Below are 17,715 nucleotides of genomic sequence, written 5' to 3' on the forward strand. Positions count from 1 at the left end.
CAGGGCATTCTGTGATTCTGTAAACGCTGTGGTGTGCTGTGTCTTTTCCCTTTTTTAAAAGCATACTGCACCATACCCTCTGTTCATCATGGGATCGTTCATTCACACGAGCGGTTTAGGCATGAAACAATGGAAGTAGCAGTTTTGAGGTAAAGAGGATTTTTGTCCTGTTGTCTTCACTGCCTTTTATTCTGAAGCGCACAGTCAGGCAGCTGGCAGGATGCCTGCGTTGGGATCTAGGAGATGCACCAGCAGGAAGACTTCCAAGAGGTGTACCGCTCTCTGTGGCCACTTGCAGTATGCCTGTGCTCTCTGGGACTATGGAATGGAAATACAGAAGGTAGTTGTTGTCCCCTGTGCTGCACAGGAGGATGCAATGAGTCCAGGAGCGGCGTGGCACTGACCTGCAGCAGCATCTGTGTGTTGTCAGGGTGCTGGGGTTTCGCTGCCCAGCTGATGGGACTCGTCCTTCGCTCTGTTCCCAGACACAGAGCAGATTTAGTACTCGTGTGTGTAAATCTATTCCACTTGTAACAAGAGGTGGAAAACTACTGTAGTTCTTAAACTCTGGTATTTAATTTCTCTATGCATGGTGCTCTGATTTTTTCCCCTGTAAAAATATATTATGAAGGGAACGGGGTCAACAGGTCTTCTCTTGTTCTGGACTCTGGATGCTTGAGAGGCAATGACATGGGTTTTGAATCGAACGATATGTTTATTGAGCAACACTGCAGAAGTAAATGCTGCCACGGAACTGCTTGTGCTAAAGCGTGTTCCTTCAGCAGGTGCGAAGTGAGGTGCATTTCAAGCTGTCCCTTCGGTATACCAGGGATAGACCTGGCTGTGCTCCGCGTTAGCACCTTCAACTGTAAACTCTAGTGAAGAAACGGTTTGGTGAATTTATCTGAGGGTGGTTTTTACTGGGGAAAGAGAGTATCCGAAGACGATAGCAGCCTACCAGTTCATCAGACTTGCACTGGGCTGAGCCGCTCTGTGGTTATTCGTGCAAGGGAGCGGTGAGTGATACACGGCAACAGCTGCTTTCATGTCCTCTTAGATGTTTTTCTGTGATGGAAACCCACCAGCTGAAGTGGATGGTCAGTGTAGCCCTAGTCTAGGAAGGTATGATGAGCAAGAGGGAAAACTATTTCTCAGAATAAAGTGCAATAGCGCATGAATGTGCTGCCATGAAAGTTGTTTATAAGCAACAGAAGCTTTTACGATTATATCGGAGTTTGTTACTGCCGTGTCCTTTGGGCATTTTGCCTTCAGAAAGCAAGCTCTGAATTAGAGAGACCGATCTTCTTGTATCCACATTGTATTCTACTTAGCTCTGGAGCAAAAGTGAAAATCACTGTTGAAATCTAAGAGGACAGGATAGCGATTATGGTTTCTTTCTGCAAGTGATGCAGTTTGGCAGGGCTTCTGATTGTCATGTGGCGCTTTGTAGACAAGGCTGGGCCTGGCCACAAATTGAAGAGGACAGTTGGCTTTATTCTGGAGAGACACTGAATCCCACCCCGTAACTAAGCAAGTGTAAATGCATTGCGGAGGAGCAGTGTGTCTACAATTTTACTTGTTTTAAAACTTCTCCAAGAGCTGAGCTTGGTTGAAATCCAAAATAAGGGGATGATTGTGGTATAGATGTTCCTGTTTTTCTTAGCTGCCTTGATGTTTATTCCTTATAGAGAAGTACGACACGCACGCTTTTGTAATAGCAATATTACAGTGCCTGTAATACAGCCCTTTGGGACAGACAGTCCAAAGCCGTTCCATCCAGTATCATCCTCTGCAGGCTGCAAAGTTGTTTTGATCAACGAGCAGCGAGAGACGTTAGGTGGCGAAGTAAGCATCAGGAGAAAGACAAGGTGCACAGTTAATGATGCCCCAAACCTGATCAACTTGCACGTAGATAAAGTTCATAGGCCTTGGAAGAGCACCTACGCTTCCAAACAACAGATGCATGAACAAAAAATATAGGACAAGCAGGTTGGTAAAGAATAGTCAAAAAAAGGCACCCTCAAGGCACAGAAACCACATCAAAATACACAGCATGTGTGTAGAGATGCTTTAGCGGTAAATCAGAGATAGGTCATTTCCGTTGTCTGTTGCAAATACTGCCGGAACAAAGAGTCAAAACCCTCCGTTTGGGAAGTTGTCACAAGTTATGTCCTACCAGTTGCACTGAGTGCACCTTGTTTAGCTTAACTCTGATATTCTACAGAAAATTTGTCACTGAGTAGTTGTGGTAATGAAAACACTAAGTGTTAAATGCCGTTGTCTTCCTCAAGAACTAGAGGTGCTTTGCCCAACTGATTTTACAACCAACTGCATGTTAAATTAAAAATAAGTTTTGCTTTAGAGGAACTGGTGACAGAATGCTCAGGGGGAATGTGATTGAGCTCGTTCCTTACAGCGGGGTATTCCTTAGGGCTTTCCTGGTGTTACAGGGCAGGTTTGTGCCCCGAGTTTGCTAAAAACCACCAAGCAGGGTGTTTCTTGCCACTGTGTGTCGTGTGACCCGTGATAAGCTGGCCTAGTTCAGCAAACACCGCGATCCCCGCTCGTTGAGCAAGTTTTACACCTCAGGGGCGAAACAACTCAATCAGTTCATCGTAGACCCGCTGAGAATTCCCGAGTTCTCCGCTTCCTTGGCGGGGGCTGATAGCCTCCAAGCTCCCACCGCTGTGAGCAGGCAGGCAGGCTCTGGTGGGACGGGGGCATTAAGCATAGTTGCCGACTGATATTGTCAGACACCATAGAGCAAGTTTGCGATCAAGGGCTCAGGCTTTGACAGATAAGAAGGAACTGACTTTCTGGTTTTCTAATGATGCGTTTTTTAACTGAGCTGTGGTTTTAAAATACTGTATTTATTTCAAAACTTTGTGGCTTACCTTTTTAAAGGACTTCATTAGGGATATTAGATATTAAAGATGGCCTTTCTTAAATGTTTCATCTCATGGGTCTTGGCACCGCTTTTTAATGTTTCTTCTTAAAACTGATGTGTGCAGCTGCCAGAAAAGCAGCTATTTTTCCATTTTGGCTCCAGCTCTGTTAACAAAAACTTCTCCAAAGCTGCTTCTGTTTCTCGTGCTTTCTAAATAAAGTTTCACCCTCCCACCCCTCTTCCCTTGAGTTTTGGTCAGCTACATCTGTAACACACCTGTTTGCATACCTTTTTCCTTGAAATGTTCATGTGTGTTATCTCTGTAACCCTACCCAAAGGAGCAGGAGTGGGCAGAGGTGTTCCCTCCGGCATCCTCTGATAAACTGGCGGGGGGGATGCAAGGGGACTGGACTGCAGGGGCTCCCACGTGTCCCCGGGAAAGAGCGTCTCTGGCTGCTGCTCCTGGAGGCAGAGTGCAGGGAGAGGTGGGCCAGTGGCCTGGCCCAGCAGGGCATTTCTCATGATCTTAGCCATATTTTCCATTTTTTTGCTTCATTCTGGGGTGTCAAGATTAATGGGTTCATAGTGGAAGCAGTGTCAGATACAGCATGTTTTTAATTACTTCCACGCTTCCAAGTTTCTGTTGTTTTGTGAATAATGTGATAGATGCGCGCCCTGTCGTGTAGCGACCGTAACTGGGCTTATGGGGTTTTATTCTCAAAGTTTCTTGATTTTGGACCTACAAAATCTTTTCTTCCTGGCAATTAGTTTTAACAAAAGCATGCCCATGTGCTTTGGTCACTTAAAAATGTTGAAAACCCCAGCTGTTTCCTTCAGTGATGTCCCCTAGAAATGAGACTTAAGGAAATGGAGGTGTATATCTGCCTCAGCTGCCCTTGCTGCAGCTAACCTCAGGCCGGTCATTTTGAAAAGTTTTTCTGTTTTGTTTTGCTAACCTCAGGCAAGTAATGTTCGAAGGGGTTTTAGAGGATAGCAGTGCTTGCTTGCTTCGGTGAAACGTTGGTTCCCCTCTGTGGTTAAGCGCCAAGTAGATTATCGCACATTTGGGGCACAGGGTAAGGAGGGTGTTGTGTTTAGATATGTGCAATGCCCATATAATCATTTGTAAATATATATGCATTCAGTCCTTGCCTTGCTACCTGTAGGGTGGTAGAATTTTAGTTCCCATTACATAGCAGTCGGTCTCTTAGTGGCTTTGAAGTATTTCCTTTGTGGCTGTAAGCTCATGTTGGGTTATTACTTTTAATTTTCTGAAGTGTAGAAAAGCAGCCCCCCATGCTGTGGCCGCCCTCCCCTTCGCCCCCGTGTCTCTCTGTGACCTGTTGCTCCGACGGTATAATTTTGCTAAAGAGATGATTGATATTGAATTGTTTAAATTACAACATGTCAGGGGAGCAGGGAATTTAATTTACAAGTTGAGAGTCGCAAATGCTGTTTCAAGTTCATTAGGTGCCTGCCTGCCTGCCATTCAGAAACAGGCTTTCCTGTGAAAATGCTGGTTAGGATTTCAAACGCCGTACACGTGGTACGTTTGTGTACCCTATTTCTCTGTACCTGTATAAAACCGACTGCCGCCAAAGCATGAGCCAAATATTTGCCTGCTGTCTGGGTGCTTCTGGCAGAGCTGCTCCTCTGGGTGATGGAGAAACGACTGGAAGGTCAAGGCTTATTTCAGCTTAGCCCTCAGAAAGCTCCCATACCTGCGCGTGGTGAGCTCCCAAAGCTGGTCAGAACAAGCAGGAGTAATGCTGCTGTCACTCAGACCAGGCCTTGGGCAGCCTTGTGTTCCCACGTGTGTGTTTAGTGTTCCTATCTGTAATTGGAATCAGGGAGCACAAGGAAGTGTAATTTTTAGAGGCGAAAAGCTGCAGTGGTTCCCATTAGAATCTCTTTTTTCCTGCTGATGGCAATTAATTGATAATAAATTGATAATTAATGCAGAAAGAGATTAATTTCTTCTGTGGAACAAGGCTGTTAAGGTTTCACCATGTAAATATACTAAGCTTTCTCCTCTGCCTTCCGCCTTGCAGTCTGTCCAGACGTACGTTCCCCTCATCTGGTGGTAGTTGGTCTCTCAAGTGTGTGTTCCCTGGGTCCAGGTGGAGCTCGGAATTTTTAGTGTTTCCATCATTCTCACCTTATTTGAAGCTCCCCATATTTTATTTTCTTCTAAACACGCGTGCAGCTGCCTGACAGCAGAAGGGCTCTCACGCTGCGAGCCGTTGGTGCTGTCTTCTGAGCCGGGCCAGCTCCAGAAGAGAACGTTTTCTGATGGAGCTGTTCCTGCGCAGGGCTCTGCCAGCTGAAAGGGTCATGGGAGCAAGCGCTGGGGTTTAAGTAAAACGTGTGCAAAGGCCTTCCAGCTTTAGGAAGAGCCATAATGTGAGTGTTCCCTACCCTACGGTGTGGGGAGGGAAGGAGCAAACTCCTGCTGCCGGGTAGAACCAGGGGCAATGAAAGCGAGCATCCATCCGTGGCCTTGGGGGGAGACCTGGAAGTGCCCTGGCCAAAAAGCTGTGCGCTGCTGAGCGTACACTTTCATTCAGAAACCAAATAGCTTTATGTTGCCTTAGTGCAAACTCCCTTAAGTTTTAAAAATTTATCATTTCCTTAAAGTTATAATAATACACCAGAAGTCATGAGATCATCCAGGACGTTTTGGTACACAGACTTAATCTTAGGTAAAGCCACCTACAGCACCAGCTAAAAACACTTTCTGGGTAAATGCTAAGTGATGGATTTTATCAGTCTTGTTTTCTGTTTTGACTAAATTTCGAAGCCATTTTCCAGCGTGACTTCTAATAGAAAAAGGGCTGAAGGGTCATGCTGGAATAACATACGGAACCCAAGACCCAGACAGCTGTAAAAGTCACCCACATGGCAGAGTTAAACTCTCCTGGTGGATGCTGGCATTTTTCCAGCCATTTAATACGAGGTGTTTTCTTACTGTAGGGTCAAACTGCAGTGACTTTTGCCATGTACGTTCATCTCATTTTCTGCTCTCAATCTCCATGAGGACTGCTAAGGTTCATGAGAGCATCCGTATGATTTCTCTCAGGAAATAAGCATTTGAACCAGAAAAAAAAGGTCTATCCCTGTCTTAAAATAAATAAATCTTAGGTGCTACAGAGAAAACATACTCAGACCGTGGGACAGGAAAGTTGTGCATGCTGCAACTCAATAGTACCCTGTCTGGCTAGAAGAGGCATTGATGGACAAAAGGGAGTCCCAGCTGCACAGATGTAGGCAGATTCAGCTGGAAACAGAGTCTTTTGCAAAGTGTGGCGGGGGGACATTTGTAAATCTTTATAATAAACCGGTGTATTCTAAAAATACACAAGAAAACTTGTGTTTTCTCAAGGAATTGTCACAGATATTGACACAGATGAATCTATCGCTTCTCTTGTGTTAGCTGGATGCCTCCGAGTTAGCCACTGACTGTTCAGTGCGCAACGGGAAGAATTGCTTCTTGCCAGATCCCAAGTGAAAACAGTTAAGACCACATAAAAATATTCCTGTATGGAAATGTCCGCGAGCTTATGGGAACCCCTCTTAGAAAGGAGTAAGGATTTTGTCCTGGTCAGCTGAAGGGTGTAGGAGATGATAGAGCAAAGGCGGGGGTTTTTTTAACTATGGGAATGAAAACACAAAGGATGTTCTAAAATACCCTCCTCTTAAATTTGTTTTTCCCAGTCCAACAGTAACCGAGTGGTACTGCAGTAAGCAGCGTCTTCCTGCTAGTAATGAAACAAGCCATCGCCGAGCCGCAGCTGTCATGTTGCGTGCTGGGCTTGGGAAGAAAGGCAACAGGGAGCAATACCGCTGCTCGCTCGAAGCGTCGCCACGGGAGCTGTGCTTAAGGGCCTAAGGAAACTTCTGGCCGTGGCTGCATGTCATCCGCCTTAGACCGTCTGACCGGCAGAGCTGAAAATAACTGCTTGTAGAGCTGGGGTTCTGAATCCTTGTCCCTCGGAACCTTGTCTCGTGCCATGTGAAGTCTGGGTAGCTTTTTATGATCTGCGATCTTGGTATAATGGTTTTACTAGTGGAAGGTTCAAAGGTTCAGATCTCTGGCTCAGTGGAAATTAAATCATCAGTTCAGTAATCTCCACTCATTTTTTTTTTTTTTTTAGCGTGAGATTTCTTGCTTTGATAATCGGAAAAAAACCAAGCAGCTCTGTGCAGCGTGCTGAAATCCCGCTAGTCTTTCATCGTACGTTTAATCCTACACAGCATGCAAGAGTAAGGGAGAACAGATCAAACTGAAGTAAGAGTAGGAATAAACCCAGATTTCCCATTTTATGAGCAATTCCGTAATTGTCACGAAGCTTTTCATAGCGAACATTTCTATAAAATGAAATTCCAAAGAATACTGTGATTTTGTTCAAGAGGGATATTGTGGTTTTTTTAAGACAGTGGTCAATTTTTCCTTTTAAAGTTTGTGAAACTCTTTTATGGCACTATTAAAATCTTCATTTGAGACTTGATGTTTTTTAATTTTTATGAAATTTGTCATACCCAGGTCTGTAATTGAAGGTCTGAATCTGGGGAAATCACTTGAGTGCGTGCTTAACTTCCCCTCTGTTCTCACATCCCATTGACATTAATGGGATTTAAGCATGCGGTTCTCTAAATCAGGACGATGGTTAATTAAAGACTAGAAAAGTAATTCTTGAACTGGAAAATGAGAGGGTGATCAAAAACCTGTTTGAGCATCAATTTATGGAAATCATTAAGAATGTGAAGAAGGCTGTTTTGCCCTATGGATATTATACGCCCGAAGCACCAGTAATGTTTACCTTTGCTATAAAACACAGTTGACAATATGTGACCAACTTAACAGAACAGTCACTCACTTGTTTCTACTATTTTATTAACTCTAAATTTAAAAAGAGGCCTTTTGCAAAACCCTTCTGGCCCTTCAGAATTTGCAGGAGAGGGGGGCGAGACGTGCAATTTTTATATTGATATAGTGAAACATTGTCATCTTGTTGATATTGAATGAGGTCACTTGTTTCTGCTGCTTTGGCTGTGCGTCTCGGGAAGTCTAGCTGAGAGAATTTAGACTCTGCTTTCTTGTGCTTTGTACTGGAGATCTGAGGGGAAGCAGTGAATGTTGTCCCCTTCCTTCCCACGTTGCTGCAATGATTCTTTCCCATAAAATTAATTGCACCCCGTGTAAAGACGGCTGTCTTACTTTTGCGTAAAAATTTGTCACTCGGGCTCCAAATCTGCAAAAAATTTGCTTAATACAACTTTTAGAACAACCTAAAGCAGGTATGCTTTTTGCTTTCAGTTATAGCGAGCTTCAGTCTGTGAGTTATTAGGAAATAGTCACATTCAGGGTGTTGGGATAACCTCCTGCTGGGTGGAAATTTGTATTATTGCTCCTGAAACTGTGTTCTGCGCTTACACGTCATGTGCACAGTCATCCTGAAGGGGACTGACGAACGGCAGCCCCGTTCCCACAAGCACCCTGCGATCCTTTTGCACAAGAGCCTGAAACCCAGGGCTGTGATTGCAGGCGCTGGGCTGCCTTACCTCGGAATGGTGAGAGTGGTTCTGGCCTCCAGGCACGTGCACCGCCCCTCTTATGGAGGTTGCTGCTGCTTCCGCAGGGATAGCTCGGCTGGTTGCTTAGCAGCTGCCGCACGGCTGCAGTTCCGAGGTACGGGAGCGGTGGTTCTGGGTTACCTTTCTGCGCCGCGCTCGGCCCGTGCCGGCTCAGCGCTCGCTCCACGAGTTGTTGTGCAGCGCAGGAAGAACCTCCCGGAGAGATGGTGGGGCAAGAAACACCGCCGGTGCCGCGCGGTAAGCTGTCCCTGCTGGTTCATCGGCTTCCTCGCTAGCTGTTAGTAGCCTCGTTGCTGTGATCGTGTAGGATGGGGGGCCTCAGAAGCAACAACACCGTCCGTGCTCTCCGCAGCTGATCCCGCACGCCCCGTCACATGGAGCAGTAGCTTGCGGACCCCAACTAGTCCTGTCTTGTAAATTTAACTCGTACTGTCTTAATTCATGCTAAAAAGAGACTGCAAATCTACAGTCCAAATTTAAATTATTGTGGAATTTATGACAGATTTACTCTCACTTGACAAATAGGTTCGTTATTTGTGTGGGTAGCACAGGAGATTGTCTTGAAATGTCCTGTGACGTGCAGTGGGCAGAAGCAAATAAAAGATCGCAGCGAAATCTTTTCTTGTGAAGAAAAAAAAGAAAAAGATTTCTCGGTCTGTTGTTTCTTACACCGGTGACTAAACCTTGCTCAGCTGAAGGTCATACTGGCAACTTACCGAGAGAGCAAGAACCACTTAATTGCGAAGGATGGAGAAATTGGAAAGGCCGTCATCTTGTTGAATTTAATTAGACTGGCGCTCCTGTTTCTGTTTTTCCCCTTTAGACAAAAAGTAAAAGGGCATACCTTTCGGAAATTACAAAGCGTTTACGTCCTGTGTAGATACCCTCTTTGTACGCTTGTGAAATACGGGTGATTTCTTGTGGTAGGAAAGCCGGGTCTGGAGTTGTCTTAAATAAATTTGACAGAAAATAGCTAGTACTCTGCATTACAGGTTCTACACTTGCAATTGCCGTGCCAGCTTGGGATATTAATAGAAAAGAGATGCTTACCGCTTTCCTGATAAGCAGATGAATATAGCAGAATTGTGACTGGGAACTCGGAGCAGGCCATGTGTTTTTGCAGCCCCGGTGAAGAGGGATCGGGTCCAGAGCTCCACCAGGTGTGGTACAGCAGACCTGGGACCGCGCTTTACAGCTGCTTTCCCCATGGAAAACTGAAACGATGCCGTGTCCCCTCTTATACCATGAGCTTCCCTGCTTCCCGTACTGGTTGTGCAGCATCCCTTTGTTGCTTTTAATCCTTGGCCCTGCTTTTGAGTGGCCGCGCAACCCGGAGCAATCGAATTCCTTCCTCTGACGTCTTCTGAGCCCTTGCACTGCCAGCATGGCTGTGCTGTAGCAGCACCGGGGCTTGTACGGCGCGGCTAACATCTGTTGCGTGCTTTGTTTTTCTCATCCTTTTCCTAGGAAGACAACTGCATGGGAGTGGGAAGCAGAGTGTGTAATGCTGATGGAGATCTTTTTTTTTTTTTCTTTTTAATTATGGCCGTACTGTTGGTTTGAGGAACGAAAGCCTGCAAAAGCGCTTTGCACTTCAGATGGAAGGTTGCACTTGAAAAGGGGAGGCTTTGTAGAGGTCCGTGGTCGCTGAGCCAGGGTCCGCCTCTGTAAAACAGGAATAGTCTCATTTTTAGGGGCTGCATGGGGGTGTTGAGAGGATGAATGATTGTTTGTAAAGTGCTTTGACCTGTAAACTGCTGCATTATTACATTTTTTATTGATCATAATAGGCCATGAAGCATTTAGAAGTAGTCATTAGATATTAAAAGCTTCACAAAGCAAATTATGCTGTGCTGCCGTGGTCCCTTCCTTGTCCCCTGAAGCAGTATGTGTCTTGTCAGTATTTTAATTGGGGCAATGGTATGCGCTCAGGAGTCAATCTTCAGCTACTGTTATTTGTCGTAGATTGTTTTTTTTTTAATTCAGCTGAAGATTTGCCTGAGGTGTCTGACAGAAATTTTGCAAGCTTCAATTCTGCCTTCAGATCCCCGGTTGAATATTCTTCTATCTGCGTGGAATCTAATTTCACGCTATTTATACAACCATTTTTGTAATTTAGAGTTGTGCGAAGGCACCTCGTGGATGAAAACGGTACAAAATCCTTGTAAGACAGGTGGAAGTTGAAAGCTTTGGATGGGTCTCGCAATGAGGGGCCACATCCAAACCCATGGTTAAATAACTAAAACAGGAACACTAACAGCTGGTTTGAGCATGAGTGGCTGTCTACAAATGAAAACATGAAAATACTAAAGCACTTTCATCACTTTCGAATGTTTTGAGAAGAAAGGCGGCCGGATCTGTCTGCTACTTCTGCACAAAGTTTCATTTTCTTCACTTAACCCGAACTGGCGATGAGCTGATAAAAATGTGATTCTCTTTGCTCTTTATGCAGGGGAGGAGCTGGATCGTGAAGCGGAGTTATGAAGATTTCCGAGTACTTGATAAACACCTTCACCTGTGTATTTACGACCGGCGCTTCTCCCAGCTCTCAGAGCTACCCCGCTCCGATGCCCTGAAGGACAGTCCGGAGGTAAATTATCAGCTCTCTAAACATTTAAAGTCACCAGCAGGGGCTTGGAAGGTATTTTCAAGTATATACAAAGTAGTTTTAATGTGGCCTGCGTTAGATTTGGAAATTGATTGCTAGTAAGAAGATCAGGATGTGTTTTCTACCTCTAATTTCAATGATCTAAAGGGAAACGTCCCGCAAGTTCGTGTGAATTAATGTGCTGCTAAAGGCGGAGTGGTTATGGGGAGCGTTGAGAAGGAAGCTGTCCTGTTGGAACCTCGGACAAGAGTTCTGTTACGTCTTTGGAAACTTCTTCAATGATGTGGATATTTCCTGACTTAACGTTAGCAACTTCACAGTCCCAGGAAATCATGCTGTCCTAGGGCTGCAGCACTGCGGCAGTAATAGCATTTGCAACGCTAGACCTGTATTTATAAACTGAAAATTATGGAAGATATTTTTTAAGAGCATTTGCATTAGTGCATTATTTAAATGGTCTTTAAAAAGCTTAGAGAGCGGTATGAGTAAGGGGTAATTTTCATTTCCTGACTTACTCTCTTCACCTGGAATACAGCGAGCTGGAATTCCTTCGGCTTCTTGGCCTGTTGATGACGTGGAGATTTATTCATGTCCAAAATAATCTTTGGGAAAGTAGCCAGGTGCATCTTGTCTGCATCATTTCAGAAGATGTGGAGAGGGAGGCAATGTAATGCGTGGCCACGGAGGTTACCTGAGCCAGCAGAGCGTAACAAAACCGCTCGGCCTCCGTCTGTCTGCGGGAAGAGCGTGTAGCACGGTGACGGACAGTGCCCACCGCGTCGTTTCACAGGTCACTTATCTCTGGCACCTCTACTTGTAGGTTTGCCGCCTACCATCAAGCACAAGTACGGAAAAATCTTGACATGCTGTGTCGGAAGGCTAATGTTGGGTGCCCACGAGAGGTATAGCTGAAAGGGGAATGAGGAAATTGAGGCCATTCCAAGCGTTCAAAGAAGAGTCTGTTCAGGGACTGTAAATCAGAATCTGTGCCCTTCCAGTGCCGAGCGGGCGAGGATTGACTGCTTTCGAGCAACGCACGATGGCTGAAATCAGCGCCTCACTGAGGTCTGCAGGGCTTTTGCCATTGAATATAGGAAGTTGATAATATTGGTCCCATTGCTCATCAGAGAATCTGATTTATTAGTTGCTTTGGTTTAATGCAGGCTATTTCTGAATAGAATTTAAAGTTTCTAGTCTCTTAAGTTCAGCAGGAGAAGGAAGATTCAGGATAATTAATTCCTGGGTTTATTTTTTTAAATTATGTTTTAGGCATTCCTCTTACATCTTTATTTGTCCAACTGATTTAATATGTACTTCTTAGCATGAGGCTGAAAATCTGCCTTGTATCTGTAAGCAGAGAAGATGTAAAGATGTTGAACAGCTCTACTGCCGTGAAATGTAATTCTGCAGCTGTGTGGTGTCTCGTACTACATTTTTTATTTTGAATTGACCACATTTTGAACAGATGTTTGAGGAGAGCAATGTTTTAAACAGGCCTACAAACTCGGGGCTACAATACTGCTTTATAACACTGTCACTGTGAAGCTTTGGAAAGACGTCCCTAGCTTCTCTTTAATAACAGCGAGTTTACTGTTATAGAAGGGACATTGCTAAGTGTGTTTTTAAAACCCACTTCTACTATTTGAAATATTGCTCTTTTGCCCAGGGGTCAGTCTGAGTTGCCACATTCTCAAGGGTTTGCAAGTGGGTGGAAATGGCAGCCCGTGTTTTGCTTCGCTAAATGGTTCTCAGATGTGTTTGATGGCCGTAATACAAATGATTTGTTTGGATATGAAATTCATGATGAGAGGAAGGCATTAGATTTAAGGTGTCTTGACAAGGGAAATGATGAAAATCTACATATTTTATAAAAAACATCATTACTTTCACAGGGAGCTGCTGCTTTACGCATTTTTTTGTGCGTAACCATTGTAACACTGCATGTGGTTTGCTGCCCTTCAAATGACAGATTTCCTTGCTAAAGGGAATAGATTTCCATAACACTTGCCTATGGCAATGGATAATTTGAGTCTCACCGAGTCTGAAGAGGTCTCTCCAAACACTGGCGAATTAACAGAAAAACTGTATGTCTGTCTGTTTCTGTTCCAGCTTGTCACCCAGATGCTGATGGCTTACCTGTCACGTCTCTCAGCCATAGCAGGCAACAAGATAAACTGCGGGCCTGCTCTCACATGGATGGAGGTATAGTCTGAAGCTCAGGTTGTTCTTGGTTTCCTCACCTTAGCAGCAGAGCAAGCCACAAATGTGCTCTCTTGCCTTTCCAGAAAGGGGTATAACCCTGCCAGACCTATCGGTGTCACTGAAATGCTGTCCTAACAGCTTTACTCCCCTGTGACAGGCACGTAGGTGGCTGCAAAAGGTGTAGATCAAACAGAATCAGACCCAAGGTTAAGAATATAGGAGCTTTTTCCCCCTCTCGCTTGGATTTTGTCACCCAAAGACGCATCATTCTGCTGCTACTCAGGAAGTGAAAGGAGGTGGCAGTTCTAGCGCAGCAGCGATTGGGTCAGTGGGTCAGAGTCCGGCTCGTGGCTGAAGTCTCTGAGTAATAGGTTGCAGAAAGCGCGCACATTCTTACGCTCCTTTTTGGCAAGGCAATACTGCAAGTGCAGCAAGTTCCTACAGCTATTGGAGCTGTCTCAGTTACGCCGTTTGTCTGCCCTCTTTTTTTTTTATATTTTTCCTTGCGGTAGCTACAGAAACAATAAATATTTTCTGCTCCTATTTGCCGTCACTGCTGGTTAAACGGCTCAACAAAGCCTGCGTTGTGCTTGGAGCGGCACTGTTTGTATGGTGTGAATTGCAGCTGCAGCTTTGGTTTCTCTGTTAATGGTCTTCTACCATCTTAAACAATAGACCTTGTTGGGCAACGAGTGCAGGGGAAGAATGGGGCTAAGTGACGGCGGCCACCTGTCCGTGTCAGCGGTGCTGCTGCCCATCAGCCTGCGTAGCGATACGTGTGTCTTTCCATTGCCTGATGACATGGCTGCACACCAGGAATAGAAACAACTATTATTAGACTGTTGCAATTCGTTTTTAAATGGCTGTGATAAGGATTGAATGCATTTCCCTGCAATTTTCCCCACTGATTTCCTCCTCACCCTGAAATCCTTTGGGATGGGAAGAATCTTGGAAACCTTCTCAGCACAAAGGGAGGAAGGAAGTTATCGAGAAAAATGAAACCGTAGAATTTACAGCAACACAGTGGACCTAGAGATTACGGCAAACCTATTGCACATGCAATGCAGGGTAATGTTTCCAATGAATCTTACAAAGTTTCACCCAAAAATATAAGAATTTTGAAAGTAGGCTGATCGCAGCGAGGGGTGGGAGCCACGTTTTCTTAAAAAGAGAGATAAAAGGGTGAGAGAAAATGGAAAGTGACACCAGTTTTCAGGTTGACAGCATTTCTTCCTTACCTCAGTGCCTCTTCCTGAGCATTAATTCCGCTCTCTAGAGAATTTTTGTGGTCACGTTTGTGTTGCCACTTTAAGTACTTCAGGAAAAACAACACGATTTGGTGTTAAAGGGAGGTTTAAACAGTCGCTGTCCTGTTACTGTTTGTACACAAAGATGCACAAATACAGCGTTTTGATCCTTAGTTGGATGGGGACATCCAACCTTCTGAAATCCTCTTTATGGATTGGTCTTCCTTTTCCCTTCTGTGTGTGCTGTGCCCTCCGCTGTCTCTCCGTGCTGCTCTCCGCGGGGGGCCCCCGAGCTGTGCTGTCCCTGTGCATCAGCTTGAAGTCTCTGCCATGTATGAGCACCAATAAAATGCCTCCTCGCTTGTCCTCAGCTGCCTCACAGTCTCCTGTGCTCTTTATTTCAGATTGATAACAAGGGGAATCACCTGCTAGTCCATGAGGAATCATCCATTAACGTTCCTGCTATTGCTGCTGCCCATGTTATTAAGAGATATATCGCTCAAGCAGCAGACGAACTGTCCTTTGAGGTAAATAATTAAAGGAGCTTACATTCCTCGTTGTCACATATACAGAAGAGTGTAACGTGTGTCTCCGTGTGCGTGCGCGCATCAGGGATATATTCAGACACTTTCAGATTGTTTTGTGAGGTGAAGTTTGGAAGATTCAGTTAAATACTCTACTTGTAATGGGCTAGATGCAGGGAGGAGTTCAGTCGTCTTTAAAATATAGCTTTATTGGCGTTAGTATCTCCTGATTAAACAGATACTGCCAAGTTCTCTAGCGTGGTCTCTGAGCGGCGGCAGACCCCGCATAGTTTGTACCGTACAGTGCATTAAAAGTATGTTCCATCTCTTCGGGAAGACTGTCCACATATGTGTGTACGTGGACACGTGCCAATTTAATTATTCGTTGGCCAGTTTACATAACCTGTGTTCCTGTTAGCCAGGCCGCGTCTAAAACCATTTTTAAGAGCTTCTGCTCCCATGGAAAGTAAAGAACCAGACTGTCAAAAGAACTGGGTACCTAAAGGGCAGGTGATAATCTAAAACCATGCTGAAAGTCTTACCTGATGCAGAGTAGGAGCTGCTGTGGAGCAAGGATCTGGAAGGTCAGACCCTGGAAGTCTTTGCATACCTGGCTGCTATCTGTTGTACCCAGAAAGCAGCATTTTATGCTCTGATTGTTTACGGGCAGTGGTACTATCAATGGAGTATTCACAGACTTATACAAAAAAGTGTAAAGGAAAACAGTTAGTGCCCGAAGGAGTTTTGGTGATCACATTCTCAGCATGCAGCGCAGGAAGTACAAATAATAGCGATAGTCCAGTGCTGCCAGGGTTTTGTTGCTATTCAAAATAGAGGCAATTATTAGCGAACACCAAAGAACCACGCTAATCAGACAGACGTGTGGGATGGCACCTTCCAAGGTAAAAGGCGTGCAGTACGGGACACAGGCTGTTTGTCAGTGTCTCCGAATTGATAAAAGCACTGAGACGGTGCTCCCCGCTTGTAAATCTGACAGCTCCGTGCCAGCAGGCTAACGTGGCCGTGCAACTGTCATGCAGTCCGACAAGTGGTTGGGAGGCGTAGTATACAAGCGGGGAAACCACGGCACGCGTGGCTTTCCAAGTTTGTGCAGTGAGAAACCTTGGCAGAACAGAAGTGGAATGCGATCGGTTGTTTTCCAGTGCTGTTCCTTCACCCAAACTACCTCTTTGTGTTTAGGCTATTGTTCATTTTTAATAGGCAGTTGCAAAAGTGGCCGACGGGCATTTGCTCCCCAGTACTGAGGAAATTACCTGGCTTCGCTGCTCATTGTGGTGACAGCAGTTTCCCTAATGGGAACTTGCTTTGCTGTTGGTTTGCTATTCCCTTGAGGAAATCATTTCACTTCCCCGTGTCTCACGATATCCCTCCCTGAAAAACGGGAATGTGTTATCTTCTTTGTAAAGCACTTGGAGATCCGTCAATGTAAAACACCTGGTAAAAGCTGGGCGTTGCTGTCAATAATTCTAGCTGCAGTATTTATTTAGGTTCTGCCCCTGTCTCATTTTCTGTTGTAGAGGCCACACAGATCTTGATTCCCACCAAGCCAAATTTAGTATTGATTATACCGATTTCCTTTTGAACTCTTGCAGTATTACATTTTTTATTGGAATGAGCAAAGTTTCAGAAAACCTGTTTGGTCTCCTTGGTCATTTTCCTTCCTAGTACTGTAACACCATACCACCTCTCTTCATTTTCTAACTCAGAAAAGCATGTCTAGGTTGATTTGGCAGTGTGCCCAGGTGGCCAAGGAGGCCACCAGCCCCCGGGCTTGTGTCAGCCCTGGTGTGGCCAGCAGGAGCCGGGCAGGGATGGGGCCCCTGTGCTCGGCCCTGGGGAGGCCCCACCTCGAATGCTGGGCTCAGGTTTGGGCCCCTCGGGGCAAGAAGGGCCTGGAGGGGCTGGAGCGTGTCCAGAGAAGGGCAGCGGGGCTGGGGCAGGGTCTGGAGCACAAGTGTGCTGGGGGGCGGCTGAGGGGGCTGGGGGGGTTTAGCCCTTCTCGCTCTCTGCAGCTGCCTGAGAGGGGCTGGAGTGAGGGGGGGTCGGTCTCTGCTCCCAAGTCACCAGTGACAGGACGAGAGGGAACGGCCTCAGGCTGCGTCAGGGGAGGTTTAGGTTGGAGATGAGGGAAAATGTCTTCCCTGCCAGAGCGGTCAGGCCCTGGCACAGGCTGCCCAGGGAGGTGGGGGAGTCACCGTCCCTGGGGGTATTTAGAAGACGTGCAGATGTGGCCTGTGGGGACATAGTTCAGGAGGCCTGAGGGTGTTGGGTTGGGGGTTGGCCTTGAGGATCCTAGAGGCCTTTTCCAACCTTAATGATTCTATGATTCTATTCTATGATTTGTGAACTACAAAGGGAGCTCTTAGCTTTTTGCTGTGAAAGGAAACAAGAAGACAGACGTCAATGCCTACATGCACATATATAGGGCATGTAGTAAAAATTAGTTCGGCTACTTGAGAATATTTTCCAAAGTGTTTCGCACCATCACTGCTTACTTATGTCTGCAGTTTAATCAGAACGCTTCTGTAGGCTTTGGCAGAGAGCCTGCTGCTTTTGAGAGCTGTTTCCTTGTGAACAGCTGTATCCTCTATGTTGTAGAATGCGGTAACTCTTCTACCTCACAGTTTGATT

The 17,715-nt window shown here is 45.6% G+C and overlaps 1 protein-coding gene across 4 annotated transcripts in view; it reads left to right on the forward strand.

Annotated features, from left to right (window-relative positions):
- Positions 1-17,715, forward strand: part of ARHGAP32 (Rho GTPase activating protein 32) — a 262,702-nt gene that overhangs the window by 164,683 nt on the left and 80,304 nt on the right. For all 4 annotated transcript variants that reach the window (XM_075116400.1, XM_075116397.1, XM_075116398.1 and 1 more), the window contains 3 exons: positions 10,935-11,072; positions 13,200-13,292; positions 14,944-15,066. In XM_075116400.1, coding sequence (XP_074972501.1) covers positions 10,935-11,072; positions 13,200-13,292; positions 14,944-15,066 — 354 coding nt within the window. The remainder of the gene's footprint in view (positions 1-10,934; positions 11,073-13,199; positions 13,293-14,943; positions 15,067-17,715) is intronic.

This window comes from Phalacrocorax aristotelis, chromosome 22, assembly GCF_949628215.1.
Source record: "Phalacrocorax aristotelis chromosome 22, bGulAri2.1, whole genome shotgun sequence".
NCBI classification, from domain to species: Eukaryota; Metazoa; Chordata; class Aves; order Suliformes; family Phalacrocoracidae; genus Phalacrocorax; species Phalacrocorax aristotelis.